Genomic DNA, 21,301 nt, shown 5'->3' on the forward strand with positions numbered 1-21,301 from the left:
ACCATAGTTCAAAGACTACGGTGTGTATAACTTTAGCACTAGTCATTTGCCTGCACATTTTAATTAATAAATTATATTCATAACAGGTAGCCAGCTACCATAACAGAGTTACACTTCTGACGTATTGTTCATTTTTTTATATAGCCAGCCTTCAGCACTGCCTCAGTGAAGCACGTTTTGGAACAGAAGGAAATCAGGTATGTTCGGATCAGCCCACTTCTTTATTCACTCATAGATGAGTACTGGCTTCCAAAATGTAATGTCCTGAGAAAGTTTGCCACTGTTCTGTCATATTGGGCTTTATATGAAAAAACTCAAGTATACTATGGAGATGTACCAAAGGCAAGGTCTATGTGGAAAAAAGGTAAAAAAATAATGTGTGCGCACACACACACACATGTCTCACCTGTCAAAATTGCACAGATGAAAATTGCAAGTCATCATAATTTCAAAACTGAGAATTTTTGAAGTGCATTTTTTCTGCAGCTTCCTTGCGTGGGCTTTGTCCCTGCCTCTAAATATATCAACCCTGGAGCTCACTCACCTCAGGGTAAGAACAAAAAATACTCTTCAACAGTCTCAGATTTTGAAATGATAATGTCTAATAACTGTTGCCATTATTTCAAGGGTACCGTGTGAAAGCTCTTCATAAATATAGCCATTGTGTACTACAGGTAAAAGTGTGGGAAGTAAATATTTTGGGAAGAAATGGCCAAGGAATTGTTATGGCTAGGCTTGTATAGGCCGTAGGGCCGATAGCCTAGTACCAACCTATGAACAGAAATCTCTGTATATAGATATCAATAGCTATAATCATATCATAGCTAACAATAAGATCCCTCTGTGTCTCCCTTGGTCCATACCTCCCGCCTAACTAGTATGGAGTCCCTACGTATGAAGCTAAACACCATTCTACTGGGAGACTTCAGCTACCCTTCAATAAACTGGAAGGCTTACACGTCCTCAAACATGTATGCCCAGAGAGTTCTGGAGTTCATCAGTACAAATTCCCAGGACCAGTTAGTCCACACTTGATCCTTTGCATGCCACCACACAAAGGCTAATCCACTAAATTGAGTAATGACCTGGCTAAATTCAAAAACCCCTTTCACCTTGATGACCCCACACCTTGATGACCCCACTGCTTATGCAAAGTCCTTCACTGACAAATTCTATGCACATATAAATAGCTGCATATATACATATGTTCCCCTCAGAACTAAATACAATACCAAATTCAAAAATAAACCCCTATGGTGGAGTGCAAATGTAAACATGCTCTATACCAAAAGAAAAAACTCTTTGCACACAAAAGCTAACTGACAAGATGCCAAAAATATTCTTGCAAGACTAAACTGGCATTTGGCTTAGAGGATTAAGGAGCTGTTAAGCCATTTCATGTAGTCTAGTAGTATAAGGTTTGAGTCCCTTAGCCTCCATTGCCTAACTGTGTGACTCTGAGCAAGTCACTTAACCAAACAATGCTCCCAGGTTGAGTGTGAAAAAGGTCTGTGGAGATCACTGCTCTACCACAGAAAACAAATGCAAATATCAAGGAACTCCAAAGCTTGATCAAATTAACCAAAACTACATATGAGGTAAAATAGCAATATAGGTGAAGAACAACCACAAAGCCTTCTTTAATTATGTTAAAAATCTCATAAACAATGCCCAGCACTGTACAGAACTAACAGTAAATGGTATCATATACTCAAACCCAGAGAATGTAGACAGTCTGTTAGACAAATTTAGCCCAAACCTCACCACTTTCTTCCCTCTAGTATTCTCAGATCACATACCCTCATTTATGTTCCCTCACATCTCCCAAGAACAAGTTCTTTAGACAGCATCTAAGGCCAAGAATGCTGCATCTATGGGACCCAGATAACATGCCAGGCTACTTACTGGTCGGTCTGAATCATAACTTGTCTGCTCCCCTACTGAAGCTATTCAATATCAGCCTCAAAACAGGCTTTGTGTTGGATGGAAGACGGCAATAGTTATTTCCTTGCATAACAGTAGAGCTTTAATGGACCCAGGTAATTATAAACCCATAAGCCTAACCAGTCTCATCTGTAAGTCTATGGAAAGGATTATTATGAAATTAATAAATAAGGATGTAAGCAATCTTCAGACTCTTGATCCAACCCAGTACAGATTTGTCAAGGGCAGTTCCACCTACTTAACTTGGTTGAGGTCTTTGCAAAATTTACTGAAGCAACGGATGAGGGCAAAACAGTGCACACCACATATCTAGATATCACAAAAGTGTTCAACACAATCCCACACTCAGGTGTCATAGATCACCTCTCCCCTTTGTTACTCATTGGATAGAGAATTAGCTCACAAACAAAAGAAATTAGGGTGGGTGGCTTTACTGCCTCCAAAAGACCTGTCACTAGTAGTATATCCCAGGGTTCAGTCCTTGTGCCACTCCTTTTTGATCAGTAGTGGTGTATCCCAGGGTTCAGTCCTTGGAACACTCCTTTTTGTCACTAGTGGTGCACCCTAGGGTTCAGTCCTTGGGCCACTCCTCTTTGGCATTTACTTCTTGGAGGATAAAAGGTAATGTTAAGGCCAAGTTTGTAGATGACTGCAAACTTAGAGCTATAGAAAACTTCCCAGAGGACAGCAAGATCCTCCAAGGGGTCCTGTCTCTGACTAATAGCTGATGTCAAAACCATAGATTAAAACTAAATGCCAAGAACTGTATAATTATATTCTTTGAGCATGACTCCCTGTGTAACTATCACTTTGACAACACCCCTCAGAAAATGAATCATGTAGTTGGGTATCTTGGAACCTATGTTGGCAAAATAAATTGTCCTTAGATCACAATGTATCTACTATTGTAAGGAAGGCCTTTCTCATTACACAGCTTGTGTCTGAAGATGTTGCCTCCACATCCAGGGATGTGATCATTCAACTGTACTTGGCACTGATTAGGCCAGTCAGTAAGTATAATGCCCCTTTTGGTATGTACCTGTCCATACACTTGTCACAGCTAGAATAACCACAATGCTTTCTCACTAAAAAAAAAAAAAAAGTGGTTAAATCATAAAAACAATGCATACAACCTCAAAGTCTTGTCCCTCTTTTCAGTTATCATACAGGTTACTGAGATGTGACCTGTGTCTTGTGTATAAACCTACAGCAGAACCTGTTCTGTCAGACCTATTACAAATTTGCAAGTCCAATGGTGTCATAAATACCCACTTATGGGGTCTCAATCAGTAGAATATGTACCAGCGATAGGTACATATTACAGAGAATATAGTTTCTATGGAACCGTACTCCACTTCACATACAGCAAAGTACTTCCTTTCCTCTATTCAAATGTAATTTGGATGAATGGATGGGTAGCTGCAAATCCACCCTTGGTTTAGCACCCCTGTCACTCATGGATCAGGGAAATATTTAAATATCCCAACATATCCTTGTTCAGCTTGACTCTGGGTTATTTGTATGCAAAATATAAGGTCTAAAAACTACCATGGGAATGTAAGGCAAGGCTTCTTAAGATCTTCGCAGATCAGTAGCCTAGTAAGTGGTTAAGAACCTGTAATGTAACAACAAATGCCAGGAACGTATACTTTGAGAGAATTATGGAAATAATTATGACATTGACAGTTAAGCTTAGTAGATCGTAATTGTTCTTATTTGACTCGGATATAATTTCCTACTTAAGTCATGATTCCTGATAATAGTATAGCAGGATGAGGGCATGCTTTTTATATTTTAGAAGACAAAAGTGCTCACTTTTTAACTGGTAGCCATTTCTGTTGTGTCAGTCACCATGTTTTAGCCTAGTTCATAAAAGACTACACATATTTCAGACAAGAAACATATGCGTAAAACAAACACTACAAGAAATCAGTGCACCACAGCATGCTCCTTTAATCTCCGGAACCTCGGCCTTTCGCCTTCAAGAAAAATATGCATTCAGACTCCAGAAAAACAATTACACTTACAAAAAAAATCACCCCCGTAGAAGATAAATCTGCCATAGAATGACAGAAACGTAAGTAACTTAGGGTTCCTGTCTGACAAGTTGGGTCTGAGCAGAGAAACCAGGCAGGGGAGTCCTTTTTCCTCTTTGTTATTTGCTTTATATTTAGATTCATTGGCAAAGAAAATAACAGATGCAGACATTCAGTGATATAATTGGTTTGGTAATCAAGAAAAGTCTTTATTTGTAGACAGTATTATTTTGTACCTATTAAAACTAGAAAGCAAAAATCTTAGTCTTGTGGACATCTTGGGACAGTTTCAAGTCTTTTCAGAATATAAAATTAATGAAGATAAAACAAAGAATGAAGAGGTAAACTCTGTACCCACACATGAATTGGTTCAGTAATACCCATATTTATGGGACACAGTTAAGTGAAGTTTTAGGAGTGTGGCTCAAAAAGAATTATGTTATGGCAGCTAAGGATATGTGGGAAGAAACTAAACAAAAGATAGTATACAAATTGAGAAATTGGAAGCTCTCGTTCATTCATATGAATAGCAAAATACAAACAGTAAAAATGTTTTACTCTTTTTAAATTTTGTAAACAAATCAAGCATATTTTTATTTACCAGAGGAGAAGTTGTGGACAATAATTTGTAAATAACTGAAGGATTTTGTCTGGGAGGGGAAGAGGGTCGGGTCACATGGGATAAGTTGATCCTCCCAGTAGAACATGGTGGTTTACGATTACCTGATTTGAAAGGATATTTTAGAAATACACAGTTAAGGCTCCTATACATAACGCAATCAGAAAGCTATAATTCAAAGTGGAAAGGGATGATGATGAAACAGAAGAAATTCAAGAAAAAGGGACAGAGTTGAAGTTTTTAATGCAGATCCTTAAGGAGAACAACAGCCATACAGAATATTATATTCATAAATTGGCAAAAAGTATTCTAAGAACTAAGCCAACATGAGAATGGAGAAAAGAGATTTTGCTAAAAGGGATTACTGCAATTAGGGGTACAGAGAACGGGCAAGAGGAAACTGGAATTTATTGTAGAAAACTGGCCAAGAAACCATGGTATTGGGAACAAATAACTGGAGAGGGAAAGGTAATACAGAGGGAAGAGGCCAAGAAGACATTTAGACTGCAGGTTAGGGACTGCATTCCCTATCAAGAACTGATGTCTAGAGTATAGGCAAAAGAGAAAGGGATAGGGGAATCCTAAGTGAAAGACATGCTCTGGTAGAGTTTTTGTTGAATCTAGAACAGAAACTGCTGTTAAAAAGGAGATAATTAATGGGGCATATAACATGTTACATGATAACTATAGGAATCAGTCAGAGGAGGTTAGAAAAGATTGGGAAGAGAGACTGGATAAGTAATTCAAGAGGAAACAATGGGAGAATATGAATGGTTTCTAAGTATGCAACAAACTAGAATATTCGAGATTTTTGCTTGGAGGTATTTGCTTAGGTGTTTTTATATCCCAAGTAGACTTATTTTTTTCCTTAGGTAGATGGAAAATGTAGGAGGTTTGGTCTGGAAGAAAGAGGCAATAGGGAATATATGTTTTGGCAGACTTCAAAAATTCCCTTCCGAGTATTCTATCAGAAATATTGAATGAGCAAATGGCTGTAACTAAGGAATTTTATTTGTTTGAGCTGGAATACAAGATCTGAATTGCCTAGACATAGTAAGGTCTTGACAAAAAGCAACACTGTACATAGTAAGGTCTTGCTAAGTTTAATTCTGGTGGCTCCTAAAGAAATTACTAGAAAATGAAAACCAAAGTCTAAACCTATTGTATTTGAAGTATTAAATATTGTAACAGTTGTAACAGGGATAAAATAACTGAAAGTGGATCTTTAGAAAGGGGTAGAAGCAAATTACATAGAAAAAATGGAAACTATTTGAACAATACATGCTGAATAATGTTTTGGATGAGGAGTGAGATTTAAAGGAAGCAGGAATTGAGAAATTTCTGTTATGGTGGATTGATGATAGTTATATTAAAAAAAATATTTGATGTATGTTTGTGACTAAGAATGTATTATTTTTTTTTTATATAAATGTATGTTTGCTTATGTTTTAAGTGATTCAATAAAGGTGTTAAAAAAAGAAACTAAAGTAACTTAAAATAAATAACTAGTCAATCAAAGTGGCATTTTCAGCAAATGGATCTGAAAGTATAAATATAAACTAAATGACATTAAACTAACTAAAATCAGCTGCCATGTGGTTGTAATGCACAGGGTATATTATGCAGTGTGCTAGCAGGCCACCAAGCAGTGCCCAAGGCTTCCACATCTGGCATACATGTGACATCACAGAGATAATGAATATGCCTTGGAGGCATGGCTAATAACACAAATTAGAAGCCCAAAGACTATGGCAGAGAATGTCTACAGCAGCCCTGTCACAGACATGATTTATAGTCGAAGTTGTGTTCAGCCTGCTAAAGCCCTCTGTCTGGATGTCTCTGGCAGTGCACTGCAGTATGACCCTGGTACATGCAGTTAAATCTTTGTGTGTAATGTTACACAGTATGTTGATACACAAACAGTTAAAGCAATGCAGAGACATTCAGAAGGAGTAAGTTTGAAAGTCAACAGCAGAGCAGGTGCTTGATAAGGATCCTGTAGAGGAGCCAGCTGTAAGAGATGACTATGCCAGACAGAGTTGGGAGTAGTACATAGTGGCGCCAGCCAAGAGGAAGTGTCTGTGCATCAGACATAGGCTATCTCTGCCTCTGGGGTACTCAGGGCAGTACACAGCTGTCATGTGCACAGGGGAAGAAGGTACAGTGAGTGGTGTCAACAGCAAACTGTGTATGTGAGTGGGTGGGTGTGGGTGTGCGCACACTTGTGCACATGCACTCCTGTGTGTTTTATGTATGTATGTGTGTGTGTGTGTGTGTGTATATATATATATATATATATATATATATATATGTGAGTATGTGTTTATATGTGTCATGGGTGAGTGACTGAGGAGTGCGGAGGAGATTGGCCAGGGAGAGGGGGGATATCTCCAGTGTTTAGTGATTGTGCAGTAGTGGGTGCTGCAAAACTGTATGCGTGTGCATGTATGCTAGGACACAGCTCCAGCAGATGATGAAGCACTGTCCTGGGGTCTGGCAGATCGGTCTGGATCATCCACAGGAGATGTATATGATGGCTAGCACTGTAACAGAATATTGAGGACAGGGCACAATTGTCACCATATGTACAGGTGAAGTGGGTCACAGTGACAAGTATCAACAACATGCTAACACTGCACACACAGCAAAGATTTTAGTGCATGTTCCAAGGTCATACTGCACTGCCAGAGACATTCAGACAAATGATGTGAGCTTTTATCAGGCTGAACACATACATGTTCGACTGAAACTCGGATGCATATCTCTGTCCATGGGGAGACCTCTCCTGGGAAGGTAACAGGCATGGTTCTTAGCATGCCCAGAGGACAGAGCACTTCAAGAGCATAGCATCTACTGTTACAAGTCAATTCTGCACAACCACCCTATCCAAATTTATATCCACATCTCCCTATAGTTCCCTCAATATTAAATGCTGGAGTGGATGTCGTGGCAGTTTGGGTCCTAGACTGTGCTAACCCCCCTCCCATTCTGTGTCTACCCACCAGAGGCAGTGGTAGGCCAGCAAAGGATGTACATTGGCCATGAAGCATAGTTTCATTGGGACACCTGCTGCATGCAAATTCGTAATGCCACATGTCCATAATGTTGCATATCTGGCCCATGCATTACCACAGGTCTTCAAACACACTAATTACTACTCTGATCAACTCAGTTATGGCAATACTGGTCTCTGGCTGCCCCTGTATTATGACTCTACAGAAACTCTGAGAAGTGTCCAAGGAGATACTAAGCTCAAAAGGGGAGTAGTACCCATGTGGTGTTTGGCCACCTGCATGCCAGCCCAAGAGGTCATCATGTCATTCATTGAAACTGGTGGCAATCAATGGAAAGTGTGCAGCTGGTGATGATGTCACTGCCAGGGCGAATTTTTTGCATATTCATAGGTTGGCACTAGGCTATAGGCCCTAGGGCCTATGCAAGCCTAGCCATAACAATTCCCTCGATATTTCTTCCCACAATATTTACTTCACTGGACCCCTGTCTAGCAGGGCGACTGACGTGATCCCCAGGGTGACTTTCCTATCTCCCATCCAATCGTCAAGGTTCCTTTTGAAGAGGGTCAAGGAGGTGCTCTGCTTGACATGCATGGCAGTATATTCCAGAGTATGGGGAGTCTCTGGGTCAGGAACCTATCCCTCCAGCATGTTTTGTTCATTGTGATGACAAGGTTTAGATCCTTGGAGCTTGTGGCTCTGAGGGATTGTGATTTCTTTAAGTGGAGCATATCCAACAGCTCAGGGTTTGACATGGCCTTATATGTTAAGCAGAGATCGCCTCTGAGTAGACGATATGCCACAGAGTATAGCTGGAGTTTTTTTAGATGGTCGACATAGGCATCTGCTTTAGGCCTGCGATTGTTTTAGTAAGGTATTTCTGCAGCCTTTCCAGCTGTTGCAAATGTCCATGGATGTCATTCTGAGTCTGTTAGCAAGAGTTCACGGGAGCTACGTCTATGTAATGGAGCGGAGATGTGACCAGTACATTTCCTGTATCAATCTTTAACACCATGACCCCAAAATGGACTGTTGTTTGTCTGTCATCAACCTCAAAACCAGGTAAGTCCCCTTCAGTCAGGCATATAGCCACAGTGGAAGACTTTGATAACAGAGCACCTGTGAAAATGCCAAATAATTACCCAAACTAAGGAATAACCCTTTACCAATGCATGGAACCCAGTGAAACTGAATTTATATAACAAAGTACTACAAAAACGATGTTTACCATACCTTGAACAGATGGCCCTTGGACATGTAATCCTAACTTTCCTGTAAAACAAAGAAGCTATGCTTGCACATTCTATCATCTTGCATTAGTCACGAAATGCAAATAGTAATCCATATTCAGACATATCCACCTGGGCCATCTTCAGTGGATATCTGCAGTTCCATGTGCAACATAGCAGCAATGTCTACCACTTTCCCATGTATGTCATAATTGTCTGGATCCCCAAGAAGAGATGTCAGGAACTCCTCCATGCGTGTCATAGGTGGTTCGGTCAGTGTACTCTCCCCTATAGCCCTCCACTACTGTGCCAAGGGGCCTTCCTTAGTTCATGTAGAGCAATCATGTCAGTGGCCCTTCTTTAGAATTTATTGTAGTTCCAATTTTGACCAATAACAGCACTGATATCATCTATTATGTCTTGCCAGACATGTACATAGAAGCATAGAAGACCCAATCAGATCTATCGTGACAGAGCATCCAGTGACCAAGCTTCTAGAGGGCCTGTAGCAGGATATCATTACCTGCAATGAAGAATTTAATTTTGTGGTATTTCCCACCTATTTGATTGACAAGCAACAATTGCAAAATAATATACATATGAAATGTTGGAAGGTAATACACAGCTGCACATACAGCAGGCCAGACTTAACAATACTAGTGATCCGTTTCAGCAGTATGATGGATTACACAAATGTACATCTAGAATCTGTGTGGAGGTGTTTTGTGTGTGTTGTTTTTGTGGGTGTTTTATTGACACGTAGAAGGGATGTCAAAGTGCCCTGAGGAGAAAACGGAATGCACACATAGGTGCATATAGAAAGACTCATGTTATCTGTATGTGAATGAATGACACAGTCAGACATAATAGCTCTATGTGCAGCTTAGAGGAGTGCAACATGTGGATTTAGCAGAACCCAGCACATCATATGATTGTCAGTATTTAGCATCCTCTCAACTAATGACATACACCACTCCTCTAAGGTTCAATGCATTCAGGCCCACAACACAATCACCCTTTGTAGGACATGAGTGCATATGTTTGTGCATTCCAAGATGGGCCACAGCATGACATCTTGCAAAATATGAATGCAGTCACCTCAGAATTACGCAGACATCCTCCTCCTCCTCCTCCTCCTCCTCCTACATGGGTATGTGTTTTACCCTTACCGCCACCCCAAAGGAAGTAGCACAGGCCAGACTTGGAATACTATGGCACAGATGTAGGAAGGGAGTGTCCTAAACTGCCACACGGGCCTTGGAATTCAGATCCCCTACACTGATTACTGACTCAGACAAGTGCATTCTTGGCTCCATAGCCTACAAGTGAAATGACTCACTGGTACTGTAAGCTTTCCATCCCTGGCTACGTACTATAGTACAGATACATCCCCACATCTGCAGTTCATGGTGATGGGGAGTGTAAATGGTTTATGGACACAATAGGAAACAGTATCACCCTGAAGGAATGTTGAATACAAGCCCACTGTATGCATACTTCTGGACAGTGCTGACTGCCCCCAAAGAAATGCAATCCATGATACTACATTTACAGAAACTGTATCAGTAATCCCGGGATCAAGACAAGTAGCACAAATAGGATTCCCACACTATAATATTCACTTGACATGGGTAGCTGCCACACCCAGAGCACCGCAGCATTAGTGTGATAGCTGTGGGTGTAATCAGCCAGCAGATCACATGCACAGCAATATTCAGTAGGTGGAACACACAGGTATGACTGTGACCTGCAGAGTTCACAAGAACACATACCTCATAACTGTGTTGTATTGACTCTGCCACATCCCATACAATCCACTTTTCCCTGTCATGTTAGCACATCTTACCCTGTATACAGTTTCCACACAGTGGAAACGTTGTCATTTACACTCGGCAGCTTAACCCACCACAGTTTGTACTGTTGTGGATATCTTCAAAGTACACGCAGTTAAAGCAGTAGTAGTAGTACAGCAAAAATGAAACGAGTGCAATTCTTGTAGTAATCTGTTTGAGGTAGATTAGTACTTTGCTGTTTGCTTTGTAATAATCTTCCATAGTATAATGAGGCAAGGCAGTTTCTATCACACAGTTGCAAAGCTTCTAGCATGATCCTTATAGTAATCAGCGTCGTTCTGATGAATGTTCCTGAATCACATATTTGACCAATCGCATAATTACTTGTATGATGCTAAGAGGCTTAGTCAGATGCCTGAACTCACATTAGTACCTGTGAGGCAGAATGAACATGCATATATGGGTGAATGATCCTATCAGGGAAATGGGAAAATGTATTGCAGTAGTACGGCCTGTAGAGGCAAAAGAATTAACAAATGTAGGCAGTGTGATCCCTGTAGAATGTTTTCCTGCCAATACTCACACCATAACACCAGTATGCCACTCCACTCCATGTATATTTGCACTGGAGTCACTACATAATTATCCTGTGGTGCCCATCACATATTGACAGCATCAACATTCATGACCATGAGAGGGCTGCCATAGTTGCCTGGATTGTAACCTTGTGAATGGCCACTGTTTCCAAGGGTACTGCCACAATCAGTACCCTTGTGAATGGCCACTGTTTCCAAGGGTACTGATTGTGGCAGAGCTCTCAAGTTGTGCTATAAGAAAGAAAGATTTTTCTTTACTTGCTGTATAAAGACCACTGTGAGAGCCTGACTGGGCACTCTTATGAGGGTCTCCAGTATAGGATGGATGCCTTGCACAGTTTTGTCACTGTAGTGACTCATGCCATAGGTATGCCCTGCTCTTGTGAGCAGTGCCAGCATCACTTCAGAGAACTGTGAATGCATCATCCTGACTTTCTGAGTCAGTGGGAGGAAGAAGTCAAGGAGAGGGCCTTTGAGATGTATTGTAAGTAGATATGGCTTGTCTTTGAACGTGTCTCTGCCAGCATGTCCACAGAACAACTACCAGCACACCCTATCGGTGTATTATATCCAGTATCCCCATCCTACCTCTGTAGCCTCCATCCCGCCACATCCAATGGAGATATTTGAATGTATGTACCTAAGCAGGATTATTTGAGCTGTCCTTGTAGCATGTCTAGTAACTGTATAGTATAACATTAGGTAGACGTCTGTGTGTTCATCTGAGAATTTTATAATACTATTGTCATTTTTTGTCTCTCCATCTCTTTTTTGCTTTCCTTCTTTTATGTGTTTTACTTGATATTTTATTTCTAGCCATTTGTTATCATTTTCTGCAGCGTCTGCCATGACTGTGCCAGTGGGGAGGCACAGGTCCTCACACTGCCATAGGCCTCAGCCCTTTCCTACTAGTCCTCCATCTGGCTGTAGGCCAGCCTCCCCATTGAGTGTGGTAGGTGAGTAACCTGAGGGCATCACCAGTGGCCTCTGGACACCATTCACTGAAGAGGAGTGCTGTTGTTCCCTTTGGTGACACTGCCAGGGGGTTACAGTTCGTCACCCAGTGGGAGTTGATGGAAGATGTGGGGTAGTTGGTGCACTGGTGGCTTGATGCCTGCATTGGCCTCCTGGAGAAGATCCTCATGCAGTTTCAGGAGTCACTCCATTGCCTTTCACTGTCAGCACCATCATTTCAGGGAGGGCCTAGTGGATAGAGAAGTTATAGTAGTGACTGACCTTTTCCTGGGTGTAGCCCACACAGTGTGCTAAGAGGATTGGAACACTAACCCTATTCCTCATACAGTTGTTCTCTTTCCTTGTGTGCCACCTCCCTCCTCTATTTGTTGTATAGTCTTCCCCATCATTAACTGTCCTACCTCTGTCTGTCTGCAGATGATTCCTTTGTCAGACCCCTTTGTGTTAGAACCTTCCATCTTAGTCATTGCTTGTGTTTTATGTTAGTTTGTGTGCCTGTACTTCCTTACCACTACCTTGACTCCATCCTATGTGGTCCCCTTACATCCTTTCCCCATCTACTCTTCTTAGAAAAAAGAAAATGTGTGCCTGTCCATCAACAAATACCTTTCCTCTACCTCACGACTCCCACTCTTACATTCCCTGTGTTCCTGCGTATGTTTCTCTGTTTGCTCTTCTGCTTTTACTACTTTCCTATCACGCATTTCCTCCTCATTTAAAACATTAAAACCATATGTGGACATTGCTGGGAGCCACTTAATCTAGCCATTCTCGTAGAATTACAATGTAGGAAATGGGTACAAGCTTAGACACCTGCATTTTACTTGCCTGTTACTTTTCTTCACAAAATTCCTGACCACAGTTGCAGGAAACACTCTTTCACCACTGAGACTTTCAATTTCTTGAGTACGTTTCTTAAGTAGTTGCAGCTTGGGCCTTTAGATTCCTCCTGGTTAATTTATAATTAGCATCAGGTCGTGTTGCACACCTTGGCATCTCAGCGGTAGCATTTGCACGATAGTAGAAGGTATTTTTGTGAATCCCAGGGCATGTCTTTCCAGCAGAGAGGTAGCCTGCATAATTTTCTGGAGGAGTAGACAGCACTTCTTAATACGGTTAGTGGAAATGTGAAACTAAGAAATCCAGCAGCCCAAAGCAGATGATGAAACAATAAAGCCCAAGGAACGATAGTTAAAAATGCAGTTTATTACACACACAAACGCTATACACCATACGTTTTTGTTTATATTCACTTCATCAGATGTGGGTCAAACTACAAATACATTTCTACTTATAACCTTCCTGTTTCAAAACAACCAATGACCATCATGCTTTAATTAATTTAATTACTTAATGAATGAAACTTAATTAACCAGATACACATATCTCCTTTCCCCTAAAAATACAAATTCAACACATTAACCTACAGTCAACCTATTATATAAAGTGCTTATAACCAATTCATAAAATATCTTGTATAAATGCATGTTAAAACTTTTGTTAATATTTAAATAAAAACATATAAAATGTTTAAAACCATTTATAAATGCTGCAGACTACATTTTAAATAACATTGGTTCCCTCTTGTGGTAAAACTAAAAATTACATTAAAATATTCAAAATATTCCCTTTACAAACAGACAAGTTCATTAGTAAACTTATTGAGTAAAATAGTAGAAAATATGTTAAAATATTTTTGCCAGAACTGAAGTGGGAAGAAACTTAAAGTTGGTATGACCACTAAAAATAAATTGTATTTTCTTCTTATCACAGTTTTGCTGCTCTTAATTTCAACAGTGAACTAACAGAAATGTGGTCATTTAACCCTGTTTTTTTGTTTGCCTCAAGGGTTAACTGCCACCAGAGTTCTTTATACTCTATAGTCTCTTCCCATAACCCTCCTCTGTTTTTTTCTATCCACTTTTTCCAATACAAAAAATAAAAAAATCTGCATTGGTACATTCCTGCTTGTGTTTATATAGGGCATTTGTACATTTTCTATTTTGTACTTCATATAGATGTTCATATATTCTTCCCCTAAGTTTACGCTCAGTTTTCCCTATATAAAATTCATCACATTCTTGGCAAGCTGCTAAGTATACTAAGCCACTACTGTCACAATTTGAAAATTCCTTGCCCTTCAGAACCTTATTCCTACATTTCAAAAGAATACCTTCCTTATTAAACATGTATGTACATTGAGAACAGTGTCCACACTTGTAAGTACCTTTTCTTTTTTATTTCTAACAATCCCTTCTTGGTGACTAGTTTCCAATAGGCCCTTAAGGTTTCTGGCATTTTTGTATATAATCCTACTTTTGTCCTCCTTAATACTTTCTAGGTCAATTAGGGTCAAGAATCTTTCCCATTCCTTATTTATAATGTCCCTAACTACATATGAACTGGCATTATATTCTAAAACTAAAGCTTTATTAAAGTTCTCTTCATTTTCCTTATTAACTCTTTCAGAGGGTCCAGCCTGCATTATAACTTGTCCTAGAATGGGCTGGTATTTCTGCTTTCTACCTTCTAATACCTGTTTTTCCACTTCTTTCCACTTTTGCTCTGGGTGTACCCCCTTACCTTGAACATTTCTCTTAGTAAAACCATTTCATAGTAGAAATTTTCTTCGTTGGAGGTCATTCGACACCCTCTTATATATTGCCCTTTCACTATGTTTCTTCTGTAATGTTTGGGGTGGGCACTGTTGAAGTGTAGAAAAGAATTTGAGTATGTTGCTTTTCTATATACTTTAGAATTAAATTTGTCTTCTTTCTTATAAATTTCTACATGCAAATATTGTAATTTCTCTTTGTTGGTCGTATACGTGAATCTTAAATAATTGGTACTTTGATTTAAATATTCTATAAAATTTACCACTTCATTTTCAGCGGCCAACCAAAAAATTACGTCATCCAAAAAACTTTTCTATAAAATCCATTTTTCCTTACATGCTGATTCAAGTACCCATTTTTCTTCCCATTTTGCCAGTATTAAATTGGCGTAGGTGGGGGCACAGGCTGCACCCATCGCTACTCCCTGGATTTGGTGAAAAAATTCACTATTAAAATAAACATAATTATATTTCAAAACTAATTCCATAAGCTGCATGACCACAACCTTTTCATCTAAGAGATAAGTATTCTCGTGTACAATTTCTTCTAACAAATTTAGGCCTTCTTGGTGAGGTATATAGGAGAAAAGATCTACTATATCTATGGTAAAATATGTTAACGTTTTCTTGTATTTGTCTTGGGTTAAACATCTAAGGAAGTCCCATGAGTCCCTTTCAGTCCATAGTCTTTTCAATTTGCTATCTATGTATTTTGCCAAGGGTAATGTTTTAGCCCCATCTGCAGACACAATCAGTCTCAGTGGTGGGTCCACTCCATTTGTATGGGTTTTGGGAATACCAAAAATAGTTGCTACTTTAGGTTTTTCCACTTTCAAGTATGAATAGGTATTTCTGTCAATGGACCCATCAATTAGTAAATCCTCTAACACCATATCAGTTCTATGATATGAAATGTTTATCTCATTCATAGATACTGTTTCATATTTGTATGAATCTCTTAACATATCGTTCATTTTCCCTTCATACATCAAATTGTTCATAATTACCATTCCTCCTCCGTTGTCAGGTTTCATTACCCTTACATTTACATTTCTCATTTCCTCTAAGACCTTAGTTTCTTCTGTATCCAAGTTTTTCTTATATTTAATTTTATCGTATTGTTTTCTTATCTCTCTCTCTCAACCAACCCTTCGAAATGTTTAATTTGTGGGTGAATTGGTGGGTTATAAGTGCTTCTTTTCACTAATCCTTGTTGTTCATTTCTTGTTTTCTGCTCAAATATAGTTTGAAAATTAATTTTCCTTATAAATAATTTAATATCCATTAAAATGTTGGCCAAATCTCCTTTCCTATTGGGTATATATTTAATTCCCTTTGATAATAATTTAAAATGTTCTTTAGTTAAAACAATTGGACTGTAGTTATAAATGCTGAAATTTTCATAAATATATCTGTGTAAATTATTTGGGTCTTGTATAATATCAGTGTTTTGTACGGTATTATTTTCTCCTAAGTCAGAGTGGGGGGTACCATCAATATTTAGTACTTCTCCCTCCCCATTATTGCCCCCCCTCGAAAATTTGAAGTGTACTGCTGCTGGTGTTCCATCTTGTTTTTAATCCTTTCTGATCTTCTTATTTGTGGGAATTGGTTAAAATCATCTAATTCTGAAACTTGTCCCCCTATCCTAACTTGTTCTTCATTATTAATGTCTCTCCCTTCCCTCTTATTATTATTTTCCCAAAACCTAGTACCTGTTTTTGGTTTTGGGTAACTGTTATTTTTATACTCAATAATATCACGTTCCAACTTCCTTATCTTTCTTTTAATAAGTTCATTACATTCTCCATCAACCTCCCCTTGAATATTGTAATATTTTTCGTTTTCAGCAGGTATGGAGAGCATCAAGTCATTTTTAATGGAATTATTCACACACTCAATTTCAGTTAACAGATTTTTCTTCACCCTATTATTTTCATCAATAACACATTTTAAAATGTCTAACCCACATCTATTAAAAACCTCAATTAATTCATTATGAAAAATACTTCCTGTTACATTATTTGGATATTTCCAAATTTTCAATCCTTTGGGCACAATGCCCTGGGAAATACATTCTTGTAAATAACTATTTTCTATCTCTAAACTTTTACATTTAAATATTAATTTGTGAAGTTTTATTAATTGATTCTTATAACTATCCATTTCAACTCCAGATGTCACAGTTCTATTTTTAAAATTGGAGGAGAAACTAACCTACAACCATTCCTTCAGTTCAGTATGTCCATTGTTGTTATGTCCTGAATTACTTCTTCCTTACCCCAATGGAATGGAAAATCGTTGACCATTACTGGTGCAGGCTTCGTCCTCTCTAGAGCTCAAAGACCTTGGAGTATTGTTAAAACTATGTTCTTCATCATTTTCACATCTGTTTACATTGAAACCAGCTTCAGAGTCTTCACATCTCCTCTCACTACTCGTTTTGTCCCTCCGTTTACCTCCATGGGTGCCGACTGCGCTCTGGTTCCGCCCCTCTTGAATAGCAGATGCCAATTCCACCATTGATTGGCTGAGTGGTGTTAAAAGCTCGATTGTGTAAGTTGGCCAACCAGTTTGTTCATTTGGCCAATCTCTTCCTTCCTGCTTGCTTCTGTCGCTCCTTTGCTCGTTTTACAATCCATGGTTACAAACACTAATAATAATAATGGTCAAAAACCGAGCTGGGCAGACCAAAACCAAGAAATCCAACAGCCCAAAGCAGATGATGAAACAATAAAGCCCAAGGAACGATTGTTAAAAATGCAGTTTTACATACATAAACGCTATACACCATACATTTTCGTTTATATTCACTTCATCAGATGTGGGTCAAACTACAAATACATTTCTACTTATAACCTTCCTGTTTCAAAACAACCAATGACCATCATGCTTTAATTGATTTAATTACTTAATGAATGAAACTTTAACCAGATACACACATCTCCTTTCCCCTAAAAATACAAGTAGAACATTAACCTACAGTCAACCTATTATATGAAGTGTCTTTAACCAATTCATAAAATATCTTATATAAATGCATGCTAAAACTTTTGATGTTATGTGGTCCAATCTCGCCTACATTCTTACGGGTTCAGAGTCAAACATCGGCTCCAACTCGGCCAACTTATATTTTTGTAGCACAAAGTCTCTAATTGGCTGGGCTAACCTGGTATCCCATGTTGCACTGCTCCATAACCCCAGATCTCGTTTGCCGCTCGTGTAACTAGGACGTGGTCTCGCTTGGCTGTGGCTAAGTAGCTTTAAAACTTTTTTCTCACTGAAAATTGTGTGTTTTCCTCACAAAAGCTATTTTAATAGCTGTTTACTATTGTTGTTTAGCGTGTTTGTTGTGGTGTGAGTGATTTGTTTTGCGGTATCCCTCTGTTCCTATGGGCTAGGCCCATTTAAGTTAGAGGACCTAGTCCTCCCTCCGTTGTATAGTTTGTCTGTTTCTGGGAAAGGAAAGCATTTTTTTCCTTGTTTCTGTGTGTGTGTGCGTTAGTAGTGTCAAGAATCATTTAACTTAGAGAGTCTTGTCAGCAGTTGTTAACGGTAGTTTCCCACTTAAACCGTTGTTGGCCTAAGATCCTATTCTGTTGTGTTGTGTACACTGCTTTTTTGATATGTCAAAGGATCAAAAGGAACACAAACCCTCTAGGTTCTAAATGCAGCTACAAGATTTCCATAACAGATGGACATTCCATTTGTGTATACTGCCTGGGGGCTATACATTTACAAGAGTCCTGTAGCTTTTGTCACGCATTCAGCCCAAGGGTGCTACAGGAGAGAAAAAATAAACTTATACTGAAGGGTCTTCTAAAGCCTTCCTTTGAGGAGTCCTTGGACTCTTCCTCTGGTTCACAGACTAAAAGCCAAGACTGCTAAGACTAAGAAGAGATCTCCGGCACAATCTGTTTCTTTGGAGCCAACGGAGAAGACTACCAAATTGGATTCTACCTCCTCGGCTCCCTTGTCCTCGGGGCCGCAGGAGGTAGCTGTGGTTCTTGATTCAGCCTCGGCTCCAATCCTGTTAGAGCCCATTCGGAGCCGGTCTCCTGGTGTCAGACAAGGATCTCCAGATAGAAGATCACAGTCACCTTCTGTCTCCTCCAGATCCTCCAGACTCTCTGATTTGGATGTTGGATAAGGGTGGTCCAGAGGCTCCTGCAGTCGCCTGTGTTGACAAAATTATTTTCGGCTACGACCCAGTGGGCTCCGGAGCCAGTCCCGATGAGTGCACCGATGTTTCCTCCTCCGAGCACCTCCTTGTCTTCGGAGCCGGAGTGTTCTGCTCCAGGTGATGTTCTGCCGGCTCCGATACCTCTTAAGGCTTTATTGGTGCCGATGTCTCCTACCATGTCGGCTCCGTCCTCTGGTTTCGGAACCCGGGTTTCCTCTGTCGGGCCCGAGGGGGATACTTCGGGACTTTTGTCGGTTCCGAGCCTCCCTCTCAGCACTTCAGCTCAGTGAACCTCGGCTCCGGTCATGGCCTCTGAGGTTGGTCAGTCCTCGGATTCGGGGGGGACCCGCCTTCGAGGCCATGAGGAGCGCACTGGCCAGATCTTCAGTGACATCACCCGGATCAGTCATTCCATCCCCTTAAACACCGGCAAGAGCCTCTGATGTCCCCCTATCAGTTGTCGGCAGAGCCCCAAGGTCTGGGGATACCCCCATGAGCGGTCCCCAGCTTTCTGAGGGCTCTTCGGAGTCTGTGCCTGAGGAGCCCCCAAGAAAGAAGTTGTGCAAGATGAAGCACATAGACTCCCAGAATGAGTCTCTCACCTCTGATACCGACCTGGAAGAGTCAGAGGGGTCCCCCAAGTTGTCCTCCGATGACGTCTCTTTCTCCGACATCCTGGAGATTTTGAGGCAGAGAAGGCGGCTGGTCATCCAAAACCCCCTCTGAGGAGGAGTCTGTATTCCTCAAGGCCTTTGGGGCTCAACCCTCCGCCTCCTGGGTGTCTCCACCCTTCGATGAGCTCCTAGATTTGATCTGTCAAAGGGCGTGGGAGACTCCTGACTTGGTGGAACCTGTATCCAGACACCCTAATAAATTTCTTTCAGCTCCCCCTGGGAAAGAGTTCCTGTCCAAAGGGGTTTCTGTGGATGCCATGGTGGTGGCGGTGGCCACTCAGCAGGAAGTAGCCGAGTCTTCTTCCTCCATCCATCCTCCTAACCAAGGAGTCCAGGAATATGGATCTGTACGGGAAGCATACCCTCTCTTCAGCAACCTTCACACTTCAGTCCCTGAACTATCTTTGTCGTTTTACTCGGCTCCAGAGAGATCTCCTTAAAGAGTAAGGAGATACTGTAATGAGTAATATACCTGAGGCATTAACACAGACGGTTAACAACCCAGTTGTCTACTCTTGGCTCAATTGTCAACTTGTCCATGAGGCTCATATCTTATGTAGCTGAGGGGGCGAGCAGGGCAGCTAGCTCAGGTGTAGCCCTTAGGAGGCAAGCTTGGATGCGCCTGTGTCATTTTGCAGAGGCCTTCAAGTCTTCCTTCACTGATGCCCCCTTTGATGGGTCCTCACTCTTTGGGACCAAAGTGAAAGACACCCTCACCAGATGCGAGCAAGAGGGAAATACCCTGTCTGCTGTAGGGGTCCATTTTTCCCTTCCATCTAGGCCTTACCCCAAGGCTCAGAGGGGAGGAAAAATGTGGTTTAAAAAGTCACAGAAGTCTTCCCTGCCGCTCAAGGTGAGTCCCCCTCCAGAGGCAGAGCAGGGGGTGGTTATTCTGGGAGATGCCACCCTAGGGGCAGAGGAGGCCCTCGCAATTCGGGAGACCGTGATTCCTTTTGCGGGCCTTCCTATCATCGTCCCTGATGTATTGCCCGACTGTGCTATTCCGGAGCCAGTCGGGGGCTGCATTTCGTTGTACCCGGAAGCCTGGGCAAGTATCACTCAAGATCGATGGGTGCTTCGTATAGTTACCGGAGGTTATTCCATCCCCTTATTGTCAGACCCTCCACCACCCAAGAGAATCCCAGATGTTCCACCCAGTCAAAGGGATCACACAACACTAGAAATTTCAAAGTTGCTGGAAAAAGGAGTCATCCAACCTGTCCCCTCAGACCAGATCGGATTAGGGACTTACTGAAGACTCTTTTTGGTGCCGAAAAAAACAGGGGGCCTGAGACCCATCTTGGATCTCAGCCAACTGAATCGCTACGTTCTAAAGTCCAAGTTCCGAATGGTCACCCTACAGTCTATTTTTCCGTTACTGGGAAAAGAAGTATGGATGTGCTCCATCGACCTCAAGGATGCTTACCACCATATCAAAATGGACAAGGCATCCAGGAGTCTCTTACGCTTCTGGTTGGGAGCCAGTCATTTCCATAGGTTCATAGGTTCATAGGTTTATACTAGGCTATCTGCCCTAAGGCATTTATTTGGATTTTTGAGGTGGAGCATGTCCATTAATTGAAGGTCTTTCTAACCACTTTAGCAATGTGAGTGTCCAGCAACT

General features: G+C 40.8%; 1 protein-coding gene across 3 annotated transcripts in view; it reads left to right on the forward strand.

Annotated features, from left to right (window-relative positions):
- The window catches only part of TNFRSF11A (TNF receptor superfamily member 11a), a 669,873-nt gene that overhangs the window by 580,488 nt on the left and 68,084 nt on the right, over positions 1 to 21,301 (forward strand). For all 3 annotated transcript variants that reach the window (XM_044065186.1, XM_044065185.1, XM_044065184.1), the window contains exon 8: positions 145 to 197. In XM_044065186.1, the coding sequence (XP_043921121.1) occupies positions 145 to 197 (53 nt within the window). The remainder of the gene's footprint in view (positions 1 to 144; positions 198 to 21,301) is intronic.

This window comes from Protopterus annectens, chromosome 3.part0, assembly GCF_019279795.1.
Source record: "Protopterus annectens isolate FY-2018-M chromosome 3.part0, PAN1.0, whole genome shotgun sequence".
Classification (NCBI taxonomy): domain Eukaryota; kingdom Metazoa; phylum Chordata; order Ceratodontiformes; family Protopteridae; genus Protopterus; species Protopterus annectens.